This window comes from Trachemys scripta, chromosome 8, assembly GCF_013100865.1.
Source record: "Trachemys scripta elegans isolate TJP31775 chromosome 8, CAS_Tse_1.0, whole genome shotgun sequence".
NCBI classification, from domain to species: Eukaryota; Metazoa; Chordata; order Testudines; family Emydidae; genus Trachemys; species Trachemys scripta.
This window is the reverse complement of record NC_048305.1, coordinates 90,517,888-90,542,326: the sequence shown is the minus strand read 5'-3', so window position 1 is coordinate 90,542,326 and position 24,439 is coordinate 90,517,888. Positions and strand designations below refer to the sequence as shown.

Below are 24,439 nucleotides of genomic sequence, written 5' to 3'. Positions count from 1 at the left end.
TTTTGTTCTTTTCCAACCAGGGTTCATCACTAAATAGAAAAATCTTAGCTGATGGGGATAGTTGAGTAGACTAGGCATGCCTAGCCCCCCTGGAAACACAGATTCAAATCCCAGCTGAGCTGAAAAAGCTCACCAAGGCAGATATGTTCAGAACTATAAATTCACTCTGTGCATTTTTCAAATAAGAGCTTAAAAACAGAGGCCCTGGATGACTAAAGGCCTCATGACACTCCCGTCCCCTTTTTAAGAATAGGTTTTCCCTGGTGCTCATGGCTAAAATTTGGTCTCCTGCTGCTGCCATGTTGCATACTGTGTGCTGTTAGGCTCTCTCTTACCACCCACAGATGGGTGCATGTCTGTGGTGGTGTATTCTAATAGCTTGTGAAGTATTCTGGTATCAGCCTGTAGTAGTAGTCTACAGATAGACCATCTTATATCTTTGAGAAGAAATGTCCTATTTCTGCCAGTAATCGAGAGTTCTCTGCTAGCCGTGCCTCTCTGAAAAAAATCATCCGTGAAATGGGTGCACAAGCACAGCACTGCTTTGTGATAGGGGTGTGCTTCCACATCTGAAAGAGGAGAAAAATCAACAACTCTCTTACACCTTGTTAGTGAAAGTGATGAGACATATAAGAGGTAGAAAATGAGGTGAGAAGAGCTGCAAAGACATCAAGACGCAGTGGGAGCAAGGAGACACATACTGGAACACCCCAGAAAAACCAAGAGAGATTCAGAAGGCTTAAAGTGCTTGATGAACTGATTTTTTTTTGGAGGGGGGGGGAGGCCAGAGGAATCTGCAGTAGAAACTCTCAAAGGGGCCAAGAAGACCTGACAGCCTATGGAGTATCCTGTGGAGCTTTGAGAGAGGCTAGAAAGATGAGACTTCTGTTTTCTGTTTTTTCCCTCTCTTAGTTTTGCAAAGTACAAAAGCATTTTGCATCCTTTTGCAGATTCATCCTGCAGTACAGGAAAACAAGGATTTTCTGATTTTTTGCAAGGATCTAAAGTTTTATTCCAGTTTCTAGACGAAGCTCTTCCCTGTCTCTTTCCCTGGGAAATTTAGCAGTGTGTTAACAACTGCCTTGAGCTGCACCATTACCTAAGTTTGAGGTCTCTGTATGTTCTGCTCTCTTCAGTATCATTTTCTCTGGCACTTCAAAAAATTACTGTAATTCTTACCCTGAAAGAAATTTGTCAGCTTTTTACTCCAGATTCCCTGAGTAAGTTGATTTACACATCTCCTCCAAATTATCGACTTACTTACTGCTAATGCATTCATTCTCCTCTCCAAAGACTATCAGTAGTATTTTTGCTATTGTTTTTGCTATTATAGAGCAAACTTATTTAACATTCCTCATGTGGTGGTAGTATTTTTTTTTCTCCCAGGAGTGAAGGTCAATTATAGTTTTCTTTAGCAAAGCCTGATGTTCTGAAGGAATAACTGACTTGTTTATTTCATGTTTTGGTAAAAGGGTAGCTTCCCCTGTTGGCTCACTGCCTTTCACATGCAGGCCAGAATAGTTTGAAAACAGTCCCAGTTTTAAAAGTATGTTTTCATGGCATTTGTTTCTCTCTGGGAGGCCTCAATTCTGAAACAAGTGCCAATATTCTCATATTTAGGCCATACAAGCAATGAAAATAATGGCTTTGTTTTGTTATAGGCTCCTCAATGGTTCACATATGGCCTTTGACAGCTCAAGTGTTTCAGCATTAAAAAAAAGATTTTTGATTCACCCATCCCCAAGTATTATTGGCTTGGTCTGACGTCATGAACAAAAAGTGCGTCATGCTGTCCATTACAGAGCAGGTCTGAAGAATAGACGTCAGTCAAATAGGACTCTGAAAATATACTGCAGAAAAGATGCTAGTAACAAGAGGGCTGCCAAGATGGAGATGAAATCATTGTCAGAGAGCTGCCTCTACCTTTTATGGTACAACTTCCTTGGAAGGAGAAACCTATTTAACCCTGTAGCTTTCATAAAATCTTAAAAATGGAGGGCTGGAAGTGACCTTGAGCGGTCCTCTAGTCCAGCTCCCCTGTGCTGAGGCAGGAACAGGAAAACCTAGACTATCCCAGACAGGTGTTTGTCTAACTTGTTCTTGAAAACATCCAATCATAGGGATTCCACAACCTCCCTTGGAAGCCTATTCCAGATTTTAATTCTTCGTATAGTTAGTTTTTCCTAATATCTAACCTAAATCTCCCTTGCTATGGATTGAGTCAATTACTTTTTGTGGATATGGAAAATAAATTATCTCCGTCCTCTTAACAGTCTTCAAATATGTAATCAGGTTCCCCCTTAGTCATCTTTTCCCAAGACTAAACATGCCCAGTTTTTTAAATTTTTCCTCAGAGATCAGCTTTTCTAAATCTTTTATCATTTTTGTTGCTCTCCTTTGAACTTTCTCCAGTTGTCCACATCTTTCCTAAAGAATGGAACCCAGAATTGGGCAAGGTACTCCAGGTGAGGCCTCATCAGAGTCAAGTAGAAAGGGACAGTTATCTCCCATGTCTTACAGTTGCGAAAAAGACTAATATTTTGGGACATAATGAAAGGAGTGTCATATGTATCGCATTGTTGACTCATTCGATTTATGATCCACTATAACTCCCAGATCCTCTTCCGCCTTGCCAGTTATTCTCCATTTTGTAGTTGTGTATTTGACTTTTCAAAGGGAGGGATAACTCAGTGGTTTGAGCATTGGCCTACTAAACCCAGGGTTGTGAGTTCAATCCTTGAGGGGGCCACTTAGGGATCTGGGGCAAAAAGTCAGTATTTGGTCTTGCTAGTGAAGGCAGGGGGCTGGACTCGATGACCTTACAGGATCCCTTCCAGCTCTATGAGAGGTATATCTCCATATATTTATTTATATTTATTTCCTAAGTGAAGTACTTTGCACTTGTCTTTATCAAATTTAATCTTGTTGAATTCAGATCAATTCTCCAATTTGTCAAGGTTGTTTTGCAATCTCTCCCAGGGTGGTGTCCTCCACAAATTTTGTAAAGCATTTTACTCTCTTCTGCACCATTATCCAAGTCATCCAGATTGTAAAGGGCTGAACCTTGCTTAGTCTCCCTCCATGCTGCTCTTCATCAGCAAGTCGGCAACACAGCACTTGGGTTTCTACTCTGCTGTTGGCTCCAGGCCATAGCTGTTCTTTGAACACTCTGAACATAAGAACGGCCATACTGGGTCAGACCAAAGGTCCATCTAGCCTAGTATCCTGTCTTCCAACAGTGACCAATGCCAAGTGCTTCAGAGGGAATGAACAGAACAGGTAACCATCAAGTGATCCATCCTCTGTTGCCCATTCCCAACTTCTGGTTCTGAGATTGCACCAGCCTAGTTCCTTTAATACCTTAGGATCAATTTCTTCAGGCTCTGCTGACTTGAATACATCTAATTTCTCTAAATATTTTTTTAATCTGTTCTTTTCCCTATTCTGGCTTGTGTTCCCTCCTCCTTGAAGTTAATATTATTGTGTTAACTATCTGGTCATAATTAACCTTTTTTTAGTGGAGATTATAGCAAAATAGGCATTAAATGCCTCTGCCTTCTTGATGCCATCTCTGGTTAGCTCTCCTTCCCTGCTAAGTAGTGGGTCTGTACTTTCTCTTGCTCCTAACATATTTATAGATCCTCTTCTTCTTATTGCCTTTCCCCTGCTAGGTGGAACTCATTTTGTATCTTACCCTTTCTGTTTTTGTCTCTACATGCTTGTGCTATTTTTTTGTACTTGTCCTTATGAATTTGTCCATTTTTCCACTCTTTGTAGGATTAACTTTTGATTTTCAGGTAATTAAAGCACTCCGATAGAGCCATATGGCCTCTTACTATTCTTCCGATCTTTCCTTCACATCAGGATAGTTTGCTATTATGCCTTTAATATTGTCTCCTCAAGACACTGCCAGCTCTCCTGAACTCCCTTTTTCCTTGGATTTTCTTCCAATGGGATCTTACCTACTAGTTCTCTGTTTCTGAGGGTCTGCTTTTTTGAAGTTCATTGTTCTTATTCTACTGCTCTGACTCTTTCCTTTTCCTTAGAATCCTGAAATCATCATTTCAAGGTCACTTTCACCCACATTGCCATTAACCTTCAGATTCACAACCAATTCCTCCCTCTTGTTCAGAATCAGGTCTAAAATGGCTGCCCCCTTGGAAAAGTAAAATAGCAAACTCAATATGTTCAACTAGTTCTTAGAATGTACTGGGGAACAATTTTCTTGTTTCAGAAGGCGGAGGAAATTTCCAACAAATATCTGAGTAATAAAAGTGTCCCCTTTACAACCGTGTCTTCTGTTTTGGATATTTCTGTTCTAATAATGCCTCATCCACCTTCCTCTCCTGATTTGGTGTTCTATAGTAGACCTTTAGCATGACATCACCCCTGTTTTTTCCCCCTTTATTTTCATCCAGGGACTTTCAACTGGTCTGCCTCTCACCTCTTTCTGGACTTCAGAACAAGTGTATATATTCTTGATGTATAAGGCAACAGCACATCCTTTTTTCCTACCCTGTCTTTACAGAACAAGTTATATTCCTCTATACAAATATCCTGGTCATGCAGTGATGTCAAATAAGTCAGAATTTAGCTTATGGCTAATACTGCCAGTTCTTCCTGTTTATTCCCATACTTATCGCATTTGTGTAGAGACATCATTTCTTCACCCTTGCTCTCAGGGCCCTGTGTTCACTGCTGATATGCTGGAGGTCATAGAAAGGCACTCATTTGCGGTGAATTGTATAACTCACCTGTGGCTTTGTTACTCGCCATTAAAATAATTGTACTAGACAGTCATGCATTCTGTCTACCACTGAATGTATGCAGTGGTTCACTTCTAAAGTTTCTTCCATTTTAAAAGATACTCTGTTTTAGAGAGATTTCCTACACTTAAAATAGGAATACTGCTGATATTGCTCAAAATGGAAGAAACCTTTGGGCTGATTTCCCCTGTGTAACACTAGTGTAAATTGCAGTTATTAGGGTTCCATGAATGTAACATGCAAGGGAGTGGAGAATTAGGTGTTTTAAGTGCAACGTGTGTGTGTGTGTGTGTGTGTATGTAAATGTATGTATCGAGGGCCTGTGTAGTGATGTGTACATTAGATATATTCACTGCCCTCTCAAGTTTGTAAAATGAGTTGTCTTGATGCCATTTCTTGAAAGTGACCCAAGTAACATTGTTACATATGCTTTAGAAGTGTGATATAATGCCTGTCTGAATCAGGTACTAGTAAGAATTGAATGAGTTTTGACCTAAAATGCAGTGTGACGGCACACATCTCCATTTGTATGCACCATAAGACTTCATATCAACAGTAATATATTGTACAGCTGATATATTTCTATATGCCCTAAATATTGCATATGTTTCCTTTAAAAAAATTCTGAAAGCATAAATGTGTTCTTCCAACACTGGAAAAATTGATCCAGCTATTTTTGTTAAATAAACATCTTTATTTCTTGTTAGCAGATCAAGTGCTTTCTGTTGAAAATTTTGGAAGGTTTTATTAAACCATATATTTTTGTAATAAAACTATCTTCATTTGTATGCTAATCTCTAAAGGAAAGTATTCCAACATGTGAAAAATTCATGAAAACAAATCTGGAGAGTTCAGCCAGAAGTAGTCTCTTGGGCTGCACTTCAGTTTAGAAAGAAACAAAACAGAATACTAAAGAGTTAGTTACTAAATACTTTCCACGAGCCAGTCCAAAGCAATAGTACTAGTAATGCCTGGGATTAAATGAGATTTGCTTTGCTAAGAAAAAGTCAAATTATCTAAGAAATAAACATGGTATGCCTTCAAAGTAAACAATGCTTCATCATCTTGGAAGTAATCACGTAAAGTTAGGTTTTTAGAGTACATTCTTTGTGATTTGTATATACAATATTTATCAGTTATAATCGTGTGTAGTTGATAAGTAATTTAGAAACATATCCTAAGCATGGACCAAATTCTGCAGCTTGTTGCGCACACAAAATTCTGGTTTTGCCTGAATAACTTCAGGATTTTTTTATTATTATAACACTTAACGATAAATTTTGGAAGAGATATAAAAATTCATGTTTAATCAGCATCTGACTATTAGGGATTGAGATGAGACCTTCATGAGTGACAGATTATCCCACAGCTGCCAAATGGAGGGTTTCTTAAACCTTCCTCTGATGCAGCTGGTTCTGGCCTCTGTCCGAGACAGGATACTGGAGTAGATGGCCTGACCCAGTCTGGCAATTCTGATATTCTTGGATCAGGCCTCAGAAATATCTTTCATTAGGCTCCTTCTCTGCCCCCAAAGGTACAGCTGAAGAAAATGCACACAGACTGATCCGTCTCTTGTGCTTTGCTGTTTGCAGTACTATTTCTACTGTTTAATCCAAAGTAATCGAATATGCAGAAGATTGTCCAGGACATGATGCTTTTTAAATATTGATCTATTTTTTTTTCCAATATAGATCAGAGTTGTCATTGGAAGACATGTCTACAGGTTCTCTAAAAGGCAATTTCATGGTTACTCCCTGCAACAGCAATGGGTCTGACAAGTACGAATGTCACATACCTTCACTGAAACTCAACTACACTTATATTACATGGTTAAACATCATAAATGGGGTAACGCTTCTTCAGTCACCTTTAATGTCGGTCAGACCCATAAATATTGGTAAGTTTTCAATTTATTGTACACCTTTTTTATAGAAAGCAATAACAGGAAGTCCTTATTTTGTGACTAGTCAGTTTTTGCAAGGACTTCAGCTGTAGCTATGTTAATTCTTCAGGGTAACTTCTGCAGGCTGATGTGTATCTCCCTCTTCCCCCCGCCCCAGCCTTCCTAGTCTCCGCCCTTCTTCAGTGCAAATCTAGGTAGAAGGAGGAACAATGTCTTGGGGCACCTGAGCATTCACTTTGAATGCAGGAAGGTAGATCAGTATGTGGAGAGCAATGGTTTTGTTCATAATTATTACCTTATTTGTAACAGAAAATAAACTTTTTGCTATTTGCTTTAAAAATAAACCTGCAAATTCTCATCAGCAGTATTTGCATATATTCTCTCACGCTCATTTTGACACTTCCTTCATTAAAGGTACAACTTCCGCATTTTTAAAAGTGAAAGATTTATTTCTGCTATTTCTCCAGCCCATCAGCTCAGTGAAATCAGATGACAGATACATTTGATGTTACTTTGTTGCCATCCAGTCTGCATAATTAATGGTTGATAAATATTTTCTGAGTAGTTGGGACATTTTTAGCTATAATGAAAAACTGTTTGTTTGTTTTGTTTGTTTGTTTGTTCTTGTTAATGTTACTTTTTGGAAAGCAGAATTAAAAACCTTTTGGATGAACACTTCATCTTAGTTGCAAATGAAATTAATATTTTTGGAGATGAGGTGATTATATTGATGATTACATACTGATTTCATTTGAATTATGTCAACAGGATCAATTTAAGTTTCACAGCTGCATCTGCCAATATTAAAGGTGACCACAGATATAATTCATGAAATATGTTCTAAGCAATAAGTATGGTCAGAAGGTCATTTTTTAAATGTATAATTTTTAATGATATGTTCTGCCATTAGTGAGCTTGATAAAAGGAATAATGAGTTTTAAAATAAAAAGATGAATATTGGCTAAGTGAGTTGTTTGCTTTGCACACACAAGCCATAGCAACGGAATACATGGCAACAACATGAGAAAACATTGTCTACCCATGCAACCACTTAGATTACAATATGGTAATGTTCAGTCTTTTAAAAAGAGGACTTATGTACTACCATAAAGAAATTGTCATCAAAATGGCAGAATAAAGTTTTTAAAAGCAATGGACCACATCCTGAATCCTTCGCTCCTGCCCGTCTCCACTGAAGCTAGTCAAAATGTGGACTGAATTAGAGCTGCCACACACACACCGCGAAATTTGGCCCTAACTATTTAGTTTACACTGGCTCAAATATTGATACATTTGGGCTAGGTACTGATAATGTCATCAGAGCTAAGTAGTTCCTTACTCCTTGAATACTCCGATTGATTTCAGTGAGACCACTTGTAGCATAAGCAGATCAGAAAATGACCCCTTTGTATTTAAGGACCCAAGTCTGTAATCTGATGCATGCAGGTGGACTCCTGTTTTTGACCAGAGCTCCATTAAAATCAAAGAGGCTGCATGTGGGCTCAGGGGGCCTGCGCATGCAGATCGAATTGCAGGATGCAGTATTGCCTTTAATATGGCCTTCTGAAGCACTGACTACACAACTCAGAAGTTCCTCATTTCCAGGTTACAGACACATGCTTGGCTGTTTACTCTAAACTGAAAAATACCATTTGTGATGGGTTCCCCCCGAGGTGCCGCCTGAAACTGAGGTACCACTGAGCCCGCCTGACCCACCAGCCTGGGTTCCCTTTACGCTGTGCCGCTGGGCAGCCTGCCCAGGCTTCAGACTGCACTTTATCAGCACACGTACAGGTAGGGACACACCCAGGTGCAGAAACACTCAGACGCTGAAATCAGCTCTGCCTGGGAAGGCTCAGCTAAGGAACTGCCCTGTGCACACCCCCTCTCTAGAGGGCAAACCCAAAATTATACTGTCTTGCACTGCACAGAGATCTGCACAGCGTAAGCTCATGAAATTTGCCCCCTCCCTCAATGTGAAGAGGAATATACATAGCTTTCGGCACCAAGTATGATTTCCATACACTGGTTTTAGACAAAACAAAAATAAGTAGATTTTAAGTTCTTATAAGGGATAACAAAGCAGATTACCTAGCAAATAAAACAAACACGCAATCTAAGATCAATGTACTAAAGAAATTGGATATAAATAACAAATTCTCACCCCAAATTTTGTTTTAGGCAGATTGCAGAGATTCTTGAAAGCAAGCTGCTCTTACTTGCAGTTTAAAACTCTAGATATTCCTTTTACAGGCTAGAAAACCCTCTACCCTGAGTTCAGCCCATCTCCCCTGGTTCAGTCTTTTGTTTCTCAGGTGTTTCCAGCAGGCTTCTTTCTTGGGCGGGGAGTCAGTGAAGAACAAACAATGATTATGTCACTCCCCTGCCTTAAATAGCTTTTACATATGGTGGGAACCCTTTGTCTCCCAGTTTGTTCCCATGCCCGGTCAGTGAGAAAACACTGGTATTCCAAAATGGAGTCCAGTATCCAGTGACTTGGTCATATGTCTCTGTAAGGCCATAGCAGCCATAACTCGGAGGCTGTTAGTAGCATCCTTTGGAAGGCTTTCCGGTGGGAGATTAGCATCTTCAAAGACCTATTGTTTTCTCCAATGGCCCTTCCCAGCCAGCCATCTAGACTGATTGCATTCTGTCTAGGGGCTGTTCCCCAGGGGTAAACACATTTGTAATAGATGCATAGACAATACTCCTAACTTCAGATACCAAAATGATACATGCATACAAGTAGGATAATCAGATTCAGTAAATCATAACCTTTTCAATGATATCTTGCATGCCTTATCTTGCGCAAAATACATCATAATTATTCCATACTCATATCATAATAATATTACCACAAAGAATATGGGGCATAATGCCACACCATTTATTAAAGGTGTTTATCCTGAGTGAGAAAACCTCAATGTTTTCTTAACAAATGTACCCAACCACAGTCATCATTGAACAGCGATAAGTAAATTTACTCAGTACCTGGTAAAAGTAGAATCCAAGCTTCTTGATTTTTTACCCAGCATGATTATTATTCATAAGTAGTTGTCCATTTCCTCCCTCTGGAATGTCCTCTTTATCTCTGTTAGAGTCCTGCAAAGCCCTCATTTTCCTTCACCTCATTTCAGCTCTCCTATAAGGCCACCTTTCATAGCTAAAATCCTAGTAATAGTAGAATGGATGGGACTACTTTACAAGCTGGCTCCCATTCAGCAAAACATTTATGCGTGTGTCTGAGTGCTTTGTAGAATTGGGACCCTGGATAGCAAGAAGCTGTTTCTGGTTTAAGGCAACTACTAGACCAGGAGTGGCAGAACTTACTGACCCTCCGAGCTGCATATGACAATCTTCAGAAATTCGAGAGCTGGGGCACGTCTGCTGGGGCTTGTGCCTTCAGCCCTGATCCCCAGCAGGCGTGCCCTGAGACCTCCAGATCATCTTTCCCCCAGATTTTTGCCAGGGTTTGCTGGCTCCGCTCGGTCACATGATGCTGCCAGGTCCGCTCCCTGCATGGCAGCTGCTGGAGCCGGCAAGTTGGAAGCTGCGGTCGTGAGGAGAGGCAGCGGCAAATAGCTGGGAGCTGCAGGAATAGCCACTGCATTTGCTGCTGCCTCTCCACTGGAGCTAACATCTTGGAGCTGCAGAGAGCGGCCACTGAGGGTAAGGGTGTGTGTGACTCAAACTGGTGGGGGGCTGAACCTTTAAATTGTGCCCCTCCCCCCAGCAGGCACCAGTCATCTCTGCAACATGACCCAATAGTTAACCATGTTTGCTAAAATACTGCTGGCTATTCCGTTTATAGAGTAATTTAGGCTTCTATTATTTGCTGTAAGTATATTTAAATCAGAGTAGAGTAACTTCTAAAAACATAAAGCTTAAGGACAAGTCTTAAAAGAGAGAGAGGTCACTGATTGAATGGTGGTGAATACAAACATCTCGGCCAGCAATCCTTGACAGTAACTGTAACATAAAATAGAAGCTTGGTTTTAATATTTTTACAGTAAAGCCTGAACCTCCATTGCACCTGCGACTAGAAATGACAGACAAAGGACAGTTGAAGATCTGTTGGTCCAACCCAGTACTAACACCATATCCGCTTCAGTATGAAGTGAAGTTTTCTGGGAACGCTACTCAAAATGCCTGGCAGGTGAGTGTACTTGTTCTTTTAGTAGTATTTTATTTATTTATTTTTATTGAAGATGAAATCATTCTAATGTTGTATTTAAGAAGACTCTGCTGCAACTGTCTGTCTAGATTCCACAGTGGCCGTGGTCCACTCAAAACTTGAGGGAAGAATCAATCTCAGGGCAGCTAGTAGTGCTCATTTCGCCAAACCTGCTTGGGTCAACAGCAGACTTTGAATTCAGGATCTGCAGCACTGAAATTATTAGCCTTTGCTGAATGAGCAAAAGGACTAAGTTGCTTAGCTGGAAGCAGTAGCAGACTCATAAACCCATATATGGAGCAGCCACGAGACAGGGACAAAGACCCGCCCCCCTCATAGTATGGGTTTCACTTACAGACCACTAAACCCTGTCAACAGGTAAATCCTGGTCCCATTGAAGTCAATCACAAAGCTCCCATTGGCTTCAGTGGAGCTAGGATTTCTATGTGTGTGTGGTATATAGTTCTATTAACGAATCACTTTTCCCACTGTCACAATGCAGCTATCTCGGGGGTGAAAAGCAGCATCTATTTAACAGCACACAACAAAATACTGTAGCTATTTTCTGCTGGCGTATGTAACTTCTAACCTACTTGATTTAGATGTGATAAAGTTGAATGCTTTTGAGCAGTCCTACTAACCCTCAAAATAAACAGCTTCTTTCCTTTGATTTCTCTCATTTTTCTGAAGTGGTGCAAAATAATAATGTTAATGGCTTCTAATCTAATTTAACAGGTGGTTGAGATTGTCATAGAAACCTCCCTCATCATAGGCAATATGCTGGCTGGTTCTTCATCTTTAGTTCAAGTACGGTGCAAGAGTCTTCATGGTCCAGGATTCTGGAGTGATTGGAGCACACCTTATAATTTAAACACAGAAGGTATGTCCTCTACAATAATTTAAATAGCCATTGTTAGGACTGGAAATAAATGTGTGCATATATTATTTGATATGTATTACACATGGATAAAGTGTCTATATGCATTCTACTACAAAATCTTACAGCACATGTAGGCAACAAAAGTGCATAGTAAATGCTATAAATAGTGCAACAAAATTTTGCTACACCTGAAGGTTCCATTGTCATTATGCCAACCCAAAACAGAGTATTCAGAGGAGCTTCCCAGTCTTCAGTGAGGAGCCTTTACTAAGTTTAAGTAATGCAATTTAAACTCAATTTTTTTTAGCAGACGGTATAAGTAAAGTTGTTTCAGAACTGGCACAAACTTGCATGTAAAATTCAAAATTACAGAAGTTTATTACACACATCAATTAAGCGAGTAACTTGAGTTATGAAAGCACAGATTCCTGACATGTTGCATGGTAGTGGCTCCTCTGAGGCCAATCAGATGGGTTGAGTCAAAGGGGGTTCCACTGAAAGAAAATATCTTAATTCCTCTTGTATTCTGTTGTTAAAGTCTACAGTGAGAGAGAGAATTTATTTGGCAAGTCATTATCCATTCATCTTGATCGCTCATTTATGTTGCCAGTGTTTCCAAACTCAAATGTTCAAAAATCATGAGTCAGCCTCACCAAAAATCATGAGATTGGCTTTAAAATCTTGAGATTATGTAAAAATAATAAATTTGGTGTTCTTTTTATTTGCCTCTTCTTTTTGAGCCTTTAGGATGCACTGGGGTTACATTTTGAAGCTTTCTCTGCAGCCAGAAGGGCCAGAAACTTTACTTACTGTTTAAGAATGAAGGCAGAAATTAGCAACACTGTATTGTAAATTGTCCTGTGTGGTCAGTCTGGGGATGCTGACAATTTTCTTGCAGTGTGTTTCCCCTGTTCTTATTTTAAAAGGAGATATTTCAACCTGTTTTGCTAAAGTTATCCTCCTAGGAATTATATAGGTGTATGTGTGTGGAAAGAGAGAGAGACAGAGAAAATCAAGGTCCAGACACCCCAAGGGGAGACGGGGTCTGAAACCCAGAAAATAAGCACTTGAATCAAATGGTTGTAGCCAATGTTATTGTGTATACAAAACATGTCAAGTAAGATCTTTTATGAAATCTTGTAATGTCCTGAACTTGATAGTCATTAGGAGATTTGTATACAGGTTCTGGTTCTGAATGCATGCATGTATATATGTGTCGCAAATTGTAATTGTAACGATAGTAACTACAGCATCACCTCCCAGTAATGTGGTGAGGCAATCTGGCAGGGTCAGGCCAGGTATTTATAGGACACCGGCTCCAAACACCTAGCATTGTCCAGCCCAAAAGAGCCAATGGCAGACCATTAAAGTTAATGGGAAATATTGAAACTAAAAAGAAAACCCACGGCTGGGAAAACCGTGCTCTGTATAACCAGGAATTTCCATAGTCTGAGAACAAGTGGGGGAAAATAACAAACCTGCAAATGCAGTTAAAAGGGAAGGTATTTGGAGTACAGGCTATCCAGAAATAGAGGACTAGAGTCTAAGCAGGGTGCTGTCTGTGAAGCACGGGATCCCCTCTAGGACAGAGGGTACACTTGGAAAATGTTCTGGGGCAATAGGTAACTTGTGTTAGAAAAGGGAATTGAGCTAATGTAAAAGGGTAAAGCCAGAGATTGCGTCTTTGTTTTCTGTGTAACTTGTATGTGTTTGTTTTTCCTCCCTATTTTATCTTTGAATCTATGTTTTTTCTATTAAATAAAGTTTTTGTTTATTTTTACCTCAAGCAGGTCTCTGTTGTGCCACAGTGTGGAGTGTATGTACCAAAGTGAACTGATAATTGGGGGCAAGTTTCACACCTTCAGGGGTGACGAACCAGAGGGGAAAAGTCTGTGTGTCTGGTAGTTAAGAACTCAGGGAGACGGATCTGCGAGGACTCTGGGCCAGAAGGGATTGTTGAGGTTACCCTACAAGAATTAAGTAGGCTGGTGGAAGGCAGGGTGGGACCTAATCTTTGTTGGCTGGCTACTGTTGAGACATAGCAGCATATCATTAATTTAAAAAGCAGGGGGTGACAACACCTTACTGGTCTGGGTGATCCCAAGAACATTATAGGGGTGTAGTCACTGCAGAAATTGCACCCCAATATCTGTGAATGGAGGTTCACGCTCCAACCACTTGCAATAACAGATTGTAACGGACTCAAAAGCAAGGGAGCAAAGTACAAGTTTATTATTTTCTTCTGTTTATTTTGGGTTAAGAGAAATAGAACAAAGAAAGGGGAAAATGAGCCAGTTAGAATCCTTGGACACAGTGGATAAAAAGCATCTTGGGAGCTTATGTTAGAAATATGGTTTACCCCACAAGGGGAAATTAGCAGAGGATCTGAAAAACTCACTCATGAAGTATTTTGAGCAAAAGGAGAGAGAGGACGCAGGGCTGGGAAACCAGCCAGACTTTACTTCGCTACAGGAGAGGGCCACTCTGGTAGAGCTGACCAATTACCGATCTGCAGAGACCAGGAGGCGTATGAGCACCAGGTGCAGATGGCAGAGCTCAGAATGCCAGAGAAGAAAGCCATCAAAGAGGCAGAGGAGCAGGCCCACCAGAGATGAATGAAGGCGATCCAGGCAGCCCAGGCCAAAGAGGAGACAGTGGAGTGGGCCCATTAGTGTGCTTTCCACTAACACTGGTCAAAATGTTCTAAACTGGGTGCCTCAAATTAAGCACCCAAATAGCTAACCTGATTTTTTCAGAGGGAGTGGTCTTCAAAAAGAGTTGGCATCTTCTGATTATTAGGTCAGTTACTTAGGTGTGTAAATATGGAATTAGGTAGCTAACTTTAGGGACTCACATTTGGAAACTTACACTGTACCTCTATACATGGTGTGTGTGTGTGTGTGTGTGTGTGTACATACGTACATGCCTTCAGAGAGATTGTATGCACAGATAAAAATAAAAATATGTACAGTTAATGGAAAACACTGAGATTCAGTAGTTATTCTCTCTATTTAATATTCTATTGTAGGATATTAATTGTATTAAACACATTTCACAGGCCAAAAATCATGTTGCGATAAGCATGATGACAACTTTAAAGAAAGTAATTTGTTCTCTGCAGGGAGCTCAAATTTGCCTACTCTCCCAATGGCTAATGTTAGCATTAACCAATGGAAGAACAGTAAAACCAGCAGGATAGTTGGTAGCAACAAAGAGGCTGCTTTGCATTCATGCAAGCACATTAACACTGGGAGTACAAAATGCTGAAACTAGGCAGTTATATTTTTATGCAACTGATTAGCATTATGCTCTGATCTGTATTTAATCGGAAAGTCTATGCTGATGACAAAGAGAGAATGCTTTGCACCACTGTTCTAGAGACTGTATTTTGGAAGCATCTTGGTCCATTATGAGTGTAATTATTCCTTGAGATACTAAGGAGAATTGTTCAGTTGATGCATGTCTTCAGCCTATTATATGCTCTTTGCGTAGGTCCAAATAATGGATGGATTTTTCAAAATAAACTTTAAAATATGAATCTTCTCACCATGATGTATGCATTGTTAACTGAGAGCACATGCACCTTTGTGGTGTGTGATTGTACAATATATTTTGTATGTGTTTTTGCGTGACAAGTGCTCTATAGCTGGGCCTGTTCTATATTGCAAACTCTTGTCACAACACTGAAATTATTACTGTTTTTTCTAAAGTTTGAAAGAACGCCTATTGACAGAGGCTTTTTATGTTCAAATCAACACACTGAAGTATAATGTCTAACTCTTCATGCAGCTTGCAGTTTCCCAGCATTTCCTTTTCACTTGCCAACACAGTTGCCCATCCAGTTGTACAACTGCATGTTTGTGTATGCAACACAGGTGCACCCTCCTGAAAATGTACTCCATGTGTAAGATTATATAGTATGTTATGTGACCTTGCATTTGTTCCATCTCATTTATTCCATCATGAGTAAGGATATTAAAGGTGAAAGTCCATGCAGATATAAATGTTCAAATAGATATAAATAATGATAAAATAAGTCATGGGGGTCTCTTCTGCTGCTGTCCCTGTACCCATGTAACACTCATTAAATTGTAAGAGTTGGACTCCTGTGTTTAGGAGCAAGATTTTGATAGAAATAAGCATTTCTGATTGTCCTATAATTTTGTAAAGCTACCTTTTTTGTGTGAAGTTTCATATCGCTTAAAGATTCTTTTTCTGTTTTTTTCCCTTTCCCTGTAACAGATGTCATGTACTTCCCTCCTAAGATACTGACGAGTGTTGGTTCTAATGTTTCCTTTCATTGCCTCTATAATGATAAAAACAAGATGATTTTGTCGAAGAAGATTGTTTGGTGGCTGAATTTAGCAGAAGAAATCCCAGAGAGACAGTATACACTTGTGAATGATCGTGTTAGCAGAGTTACTCTTTTCAACTTGAGTGCAACAAAACCTAGAGGAAAATTCTTCTATAATGCATTGTACTGTTGTAATCAAAACAGGGAATGTCATCATCGATATGCTGAATTATATGTAGTAGGTAAGATTCAGGATGACTTCACTTTTTTTATAAACTTCAGTATACTTGATATTTTCAAGTCAGAACATTTCAGTTTGATTCCAAGAAGGTTTTTGCAGACAACAGTGATTTATAATGCATAGTTTTGTCTCCTTAACAGTTGTAGCTTTATTTGTATTAATATTTTTAATGTGTTTTAAATAGATGTCAATATCAATATCACATGTGAAACTGATGGGTACTTAACTAAAATGACTTGCAGATGGTCCGCAAACACAAATACATTGCTTGTGGGGAGTTCTTTACAGTTAAAATACTACAGGTGTGTATAGTTTTTAATGTATTATATTTGTTTGGAAACTGTTACTTTGGAAATATTAATGCAGTAATAGATGCTCCACAGAAGTGAATATAAAATCTGAGCCATTGTGGATCAAACTTTCACCTGGTCTTCCAGCTGGCTTCCAAAATGGAACCCACAGGTTCCAGCAAATCTCACACGTGTGCACAAATTAGGTCATAAGAGCTCAAAGTACCCAGTGTGGGTTGTATTTGCACATTATTCAGCACCTGCAAAACTTGTGGACACAATTTTGGAGGCCAACTTTGAAAATGTGGACAAAACATGTTCAAAACTGAAGCAGAAAATATTACTAAATAACTGTGCTATGAGAGTTTGGTTTGATTCCACAGGCAGCAGGGCTGAGTCCTGGCAGAGCAAATTGAATATACCTTTTAAGCCTTCTGTTTTCTTTCAAACTCTGTTCCGGTTTTGCAATACAAATGCCCACCTTGCTTTGCCACAATGGATTTTGATTTGTATGGCTTTTCACAATGGGAAAATTTGCTTGAATCATAATTTGTATGACTGAGTCTAGTTGTTCATGTATATTAAATTACACTCAACTTTACACATACATAGTGATTAAATATATGACGGCAGAATTTGGCTCATTCCAAAAGAAAAAGATCTTGTTCAGAAGGAGGTTGTTACTTTACAGTTTTAACAGCTTTAGTGGCTGGAGCAGTTTTCAGTTTGCTACTAATATTCATGGTCTAATTTTCAGAAGGTTTGGCCTGGCCCTTGAGGCTTATATTTGAACTGGAAGGTACATGCAAGCTTAGGACCAAATTCTGATCTCCGCTATGCCAGTGAAGAAGCCAAATACTGGAATCTTCATAGATGTTCTTTGGTGTAACAAATTTGGTCTCTTGCATAGAGACGTTTGGTCAATAGAATTCAAATCCCTGCTGCAGAGCTGGGGAAGCAAGGTTCTGTTCAGACCCAGTTTTCCACTTGTTCCTGCGGTTTCCCCCTTATTTCCTAATTCAAAACAATTCTGACCGTCCACACTAAGTAGGGCCTAAGAGGTGGGTTTCCCACTAGCAGAAGTGGAGACCATTCACCATAGAAGTTAGAACAATGCTTCGTATATCCTAAACCCTTTCCCCTACATCAGCTTCTCCAGCCATTGGTTCTTCTCTGCAGTCATCCCCTGGTACCAAATAATTTCAGAGAACGTCACATCTTTTTGTCTCTTCCTTAGGTCCCCAAAGTTGTCTGTCCTTTGGACAGAGTAGCAATGCTACTAGGGGGAAAATGTGTGGTATAGTTGATGCAACATTCATACCTATGTGCCAGGAGTGCCCTGTGAAAAGGTCTCTCTCACATCGTCTAATAATTTTAAACACACAAGATTCCTATAACTGCGCGAGTACTTGGATAAATAAAATGGAAAAACAAAACCTCCCTGAGCGGAAATCATTGGATTTATTCCCTACTGGACTAGATGGGATATGTGAGAATCCTTTGGGCAAAGAAGCTTAAATCAGCACTTACGGTCCTGCACACACTTAAGCCACGATTCAGGAAAGCTTAAATGCTTTCTTGAATAGGGATGGATTTAAGTGAAGAGCTTTCCTGAATTGGGCCCCACAGTGTGAAGTGTGAGTGGTTCCACTGAACTCAACAGTATTTGTAGGATTGGACCATAAATACTAAATGATGGGCACGATAGTGAAGCCTTTGATGGATGGAACAATAAACAGAACCCTTAGGATTTCATATGGAAACCTTTTCTGGGACTATATTGTGACTAGTTGACTTTTGGGCTAAATGTTGCCTTGACTACCTGCTAGAGTCACTTATGTTGGAATAAACACCTTTTCATGCTCTTCCCCTTTCTTTCTCTCATCTTTCCATGTTGGTCTCAAACATGCCTGATAAATTTGCCTGAGAGAAATGGTGTTTCCTAATATCTATAATCTCGTTATAGGTTGATGCGTAGGTCAGGCATTGACACTAACACGGTGTATAAGTGCATGCCGGCTTTCTTGTTTGTTTGTTTGTTTGGTTTTGTTTTGATTCTGTTGAAGTTTCATTAAAAAAAATACAAATCTAAATGAGAATAAAACAATTTGTATGAGAATAACTAAAGTAGAAAATAAATTTTAAACAAATCTGACTAATGGCAATATTTCCAGGTTCTTTAAAATAACAGACAACTTTGTTGTTTTCAGCATTTGCCTGCAACATTGTGAACAAGAACACACAATGTACCTGGCCAACAATAAGCTAGAAACCTAAGTGAAACTGACCACTTTGTTTCACTGCCCAAACTGAATGAAATGCCAGGTTTAAGCATCCACCATAAATATTTAAGAATAACCTTTGATTTGAAAAATTCCTTCTGTTTTAATAATCTAAGGTGGTGATATTAGAAAGACTGTGAAGATAATTTAATATATAGAAATAGCTATGTAGTGCTTATCAGTGTCCTTTTGGAGGTACGAGGCCATCCTGAAAATTGGAGTCTAAAGGTTAGAGTTAAACATGCTGTATTTGCATCATTCCTGTTTTTTTGCTAGAAGCATGAATCTGTTGTGCTAGTTTCTATTTTCCTCACAATCACTGATGCAATTAAAATGCTGCAAATAAAATCCCATTCTACACTCTAGTGTGATGCAATATTTTGCCCTTTCACTGTTTGATGGGGCTGTTATTCCACCTTCCTCTACAAATCAGCACTGCCAACAAAAACAGCACACACCATCTAATAAAAATCCAGAATGATGGGGTAAATCTTCAGAACAGAATGTAGCGATTTAATATGCATTCGTTTTATTGACATTAACAGGAGAAATATAACTAAATGTACCTCTTAGAGTCCAATTACATAACCAGTTACATCTCTGGTGAGTAGCTCAAAAAGCCTGAGCTGCACAGGCCTGGATCCAAATTTTAGTATCTTAGGGAAAATTTGAAAACATTCCTCTTTTTCATTAGCCACATTAGCATTTTGCACCACCCCCACACCCAGTTCCCACTCTGTGATTCATCTGAATCTGATTGCTAGGTATGGATGCTGGCAGCCTGTCAGGATTTATTTTAACACCACCCTATCTGGTAGGTTACTAAAGGGGATTTCATTCTCATGGAGCTCCAGCCATGTGTGTCCAGTTAGGCAGAATCACCCATCACACATCAATCTGCCCTTTGGGAGCCAGACCCTCAGCAGGTACAAATCAGCATACGCTCATTGAAGTCAATGGAACTATATTCATTTGCACCAGCTGAGGATCTGAACCAGGATGTTTACCTCTAACACATACTCCTCAAGTTTTCTGCCATCAGCATGTCCACTTCCTGGCTCTTTTCTTACGGCTTGTTTAACTTTTAAGCTCAACCGAATTAAGGCCACATTAATTCTGACTGCGAAGGTCCATACATGAATTTAATGGAGTTTAACAAATCCACTTTAAATTCACACCTGTAGTTAATTTGGATAAACTTTTCTGTGTGTCCCCATGTAGACAAGCCCTTAGCTGTTTTGTCTTGTTGCACTATGTCCCCAGGAGGTCTTCCAGTGGGGAGAGGTGGTTGTTTGGTTCCCACCTCCCAACAGCCCCTCTGCTCCATTCCCCACTCCTTTTATGTATTGCAGGCCAAGGGAACAGGGCTCCAATAGAAGAAGTGGAGTGGACTTGGTGGATTGGAGTTACATGATCAACACTTTTGCACCACAGGCAGGAGGGGCAGAAGGGACAGGAAGAGAAAAGAGATGGGAAGTACAGAAGAGGAGGGAAAGGGAAGGTATAGGACAAGAGATCTAAAAAGGAGTGAATGAGGGAAATACAGAGATGGAAGGAAGTGAAAGAGAATGGGAAAGTTAGGAGGGGTCTAGAGGAAGGGGAAATGGATGGAGAAGGAAAGGAAAAGGACATAACTAAGAAGGAAGGGAGGGGTAAAGGCACAAGGGGTGTGGAAGAGGGAACCAACGAGGGAAAAATTCTGTCAGACATTTCAGGTGTTAGTATTCTACTTTTTGTGGGTCTTTAAGCCACCGTGCAGCATCAAAAGGTTGAATATCTGGTCTAATGCACCTTATACATGGCAATGAAGAGCCATATTTTGATATTCTGTATTGTCCCAATGGCCATTCCAGTTAGTGCTTTTGCTATGTCCTAAATTCACCTCCACATTCTCGATTGTCTTTACTAGAGTAGGAGAAGAACTTACTTCCCTTCCTACAGTTGAACAGGTAGTTGGGACATAGAAGGAAATCTTCTGTATAAGTGTGTCTTACATACTTGGTGTCAAAAATCAACAAGACAGTTGGCTGTAGAAGGGCTCTAATGGTGCACAGAATCACGGGGTTGTATTCTGAAAAACGATAACTGAGTAAGCACTGGCCACCACACTGGCTGGAGAAGCGCTCTCTCTCCCTTATTTTATTTCTTTATTTTAACAAATGTTAAGTTCTTATAAAGTGCTGAATTGATAGCTCTGGAAACGAAAGTCCTCCATGTATCCAAAGAGACTTGGCTAGGGTGATCCATGCATTTGTGATCTCTGGGCTTTATTATTCCAACTCGTATCTAGGAGAAAAGCCCCACTCCTGAGAAAAGATCTCAGTGGCGTCAAATGCAGCTGCCTATATGCTTAGCAATACTAGTTTCTGTGAACAGATCATTGCTCTCTGTACTGTTTCCCCATTCAACAGAGAGTTCAGGTCAAGATGTTTTGTCCTGATAGCTAGGGCCCTACCAAATTCACAATCCATTTTGGTCAATTTCATGGTCATAGGATTTTAAAAATTGTAAATTTAATGCTTTCAGCTATTTAAACCTGAAATTTGACAGTGTTGTAATTGTAGGGGTCCTGACCCACAAAGGAATTGTGGCGGGGTTGTGGTACTGCGACCCTTACTTCTGCACTGCTGCCTGCAGAATTGGGCCCTCAGTCAGCAGCCGTCATTCTCTGGCCACCCATCTCTGAAGGCAGCAGCGCAGAAGTAAGGAAGGCATGGTATAGTATTGCCACCCTTGCTTCTGTGCTGCTGCTGGCAGGGTGCTGCCTTCAGAGCTGGGTGACAACAAGCAGGCACCGCTCTCTGGCCTCCCAGCTCTGAAGGCAGTGTAGAAGTAATAGTGGCAATACTGTGACCCCCCTAAAATAACCTTGTGACCCCCCCCTCCGGCAACTCCCTTTTGGGTCAAGAACCCTAATTTGAGAAACACTGGTCTCCCCCATGAAATCTGTATACTATACGATAAAAGTACACAAAAGACCAGATTTCATGGGAGAAGACCAAATTTCACGGTCCATGATGTGTTTTTCATGGTCATGAATTTGGTATGGCCCTATTGATAGTCAAAGCTCTCTGTGCGATTGGCCTTAGCTATTAAGGAGGTTGGCTCTTTTTTTATGATCATGACCTCCCACCACAGCTATATTCCACTGGCCCAATGAAACTGTCATTCACTAGGGAGAGGCTCTTGAGTGCAGGCAACAGAACTGCCACAGGCGCTGGAACTAGACAATGAAGTTCATTGTCACGGGAGGAGAGCGCCCATGCACACTCAGAACTAAATGTGCAAATCCTATTTTGACTCAACTTTATCTCAGTAATTCCATCACTTCTCCTGCCCCCTCCCAGCACACGTGTGCGCACACACTCATCCCCCCTAGGAACTCTCTGCCATTTCTTCTGGAGGCTGGGAAGGAAGGAGGAAAGAGATTGTTCGTGGTGCTTCAGTTTTTAAATACGTGGGGAGTGGTCAGATTCTACAGAAATGGGAGGAGGGAGTCCTATAAATCCCTACATCAAGTTTAAAAAAAAAAAGTGTAAACTCCTAACACTACACTGCCAGCATTCTCAACTGTGCTCTGGAGGAAATACTTCTAGAGCTCAGAAGGTAATTCATTATCCACAGGGCCTTTCAGGGCCTGATCCAAATCCCATTGATTTCAATGGAAGGACTCCTATTGACTTTAGTGAGCCTTGGATCAGGCCCAAACTCCTTTACCTCTCTGCTCACACTACCCAAAACGTTGCCAGTTAATGAGTGGCAAATGTGTAGGTGATCAAGTGCTGTGAAAATCCTGTCTTCTAGGTCAGCAACTTATTTTACATAGGCCACAACAACAGCCATCGGATAACTGCTTTCAGTCAGGCATGGGCTGGGTTGGAAGTGGTAAAGTAGAGGAAAAATCTTTGGTATCTCATTACCATATTGCCTTGAGCCACGCAGTGCAATTTTAATTAAACCAAGCAAACCCTCAAACGCTAAGAATGATTATAATAGTTCTAATTTTGTAAGCATAGCTAGAACACCAAGAGGATAAAATATTTTTTCCTGTGTTTAATTGAAAGTATCATTTGCTTTTTATGTTTCAATGTTACTTTGAAAAGGGTGATCCTCTGTTGTAATTTTGGAGAGGGGAAGGGAAGTGAGCAGTTTATAAAGAAATGTTATGACTTTAGCTTAAAACATGGCATGAGAAGTTCAAGATTTCCAATCAATATTATTTCTAAGCCTCAGCATTTTCTTAACTTTTCTTTGGAGTTTTATTCATAACAGAAACAGCTCTTTGTTGAAAATTATTAATTGAATGTTTTCATCTTTTTTAAGGAATAGTATCTATTGTTCTGACTTTCCAAGTATTCCTCCAAAGTCGGAGGCAAAAGAATGCCATTTACAGAGGAATCATTATTACGAGTGTACATTTCAGCCTATTTTTCTTTTATCTGGATATACCATGTGGATAGAGATAAAGCACCAACTAGGAAAACTTGAATCCCCACCAACCTGTGTCATTCCAGCAGATGTGGGTATGTCAAAAGATTTCTTTAATATCTTTTTCTTCCAGTAGTGGTCTTGGGCAGCAATGTCTATATGCTGTAGGTGGAGGTGTTCTTCATGACCTTTTGGATAGCTCAGATTCTGGAAGTAGCTGCAAGGTCCTGATTGTAAGACCACTGAAGTCAACGAGACCCTTTCCATTGACTTCAGGGGGCTTTGGATTAGGCCTTATCTTCGCACAATACGTTTTCAGCTGAAAGAACCAGTGTTTACTTGTTTATCAATTTGTGGCTATTGCAGAGACATTTACAAGAAAGGTTGGATTTAAAAAGTTGTTAGTTTTTGTTTTTGTGGGGGGGTTTTTAATTCATGGCACACCAAAAAGTGCATTTTCAATTATTAGTGGTACGGGAAGGAAGGAATCATCTCCGACCTTACCTTGAAGTCCCTCCATAGCTCTGCCTCTCTCCCTGTGTGCTTGCTCTTATCTGATTGTGTTGTCCCTATCCTCTGCTGTGCCAGTGATGTCAGTCTTGTTTGTCTGTTACCTTCTGCTACAAATGTCTCTGCACTTTCTTCCATGCTGCCTTTAAGCATGGAACTGCCTTCCTGAATTGGTCCATAACGGTTATTGACTACTTCTTCAAACCCTCCCCCAGACACCCCTCTGCTGTGATGTTTACAAGAAATTACCCAGGCACAGATGTCTACATTTTGTGGCTGCCCGGGGTAGCTGATGTCCTTTAAATAAATAAAAAGATAAAAATAAAAAAATACAAAGAAAATGAAGTTTAGCTGGAGCCACTAGGAATCACCGAGCAGTTGGCTATTACTTCTGTAACCATAATTCTTATTTCTCCTTCCCTCCTTTTGTTTGTCAGACTCACTTGTTGCACCTTGTCTCAAATTACATTGAAAGCTTTTGGGGTCAGAGATTGTCTCTTATTGTGCTTGTAGAAGGACGAGCACAGTGGGACTAAAATCCTGACTGGGGCCTCTAGGCGCAGTACAAACGAAAATAATAATGCTAACCTGAAAGAGAATTGATCACCTAGTTTCACTCACAGGCTGAAGAAGTTCATTGCACAGTGTTTCTTCTGATGTATGTTTCTAAA

The 24,439-nt window shown here is 40.1% G+C and overlaps 1 protein-coding gene across 3 annotated transcripts in view; it reads left to right on the top strand.

Moving 5' to 3' along the window:
- Positions 1-24,439, top strand: part of LEPR (leptin receptor) — a 59,339-nt gene that overhangs the window by 17,938 nt on the left and 16,962 nt on the right. For all 3 annotated transcript variants that reach the window (XM_034779828.1, XM_034779827.1, XM_034779829.1), the window contains 6 exons: positions 6,458-6,663; positions 10,680-10,825; positions 11,579-11,723; positions 15,966-16,259; positions 16,443-16,560; positions 23,154-23,353. In XM_034779828.1, coding sequence (XP_034635719.1) covers positions 6,458-6,663; positions 10,680-10,825; positions 11,579-11,723; positions 15,966-16,259; positions 16,443-16,560; positions 23,154-23,353 — 1,109 coding nt within the window. The remainder of the gene's footprint in view (positions 1-6,457; positions 6,664-10,679; positions 10,826-11,578; positions 11,724-15,965; positions 16,260-16,442; positions 16,561-23,153; positions 23,354-24,439) is intronic.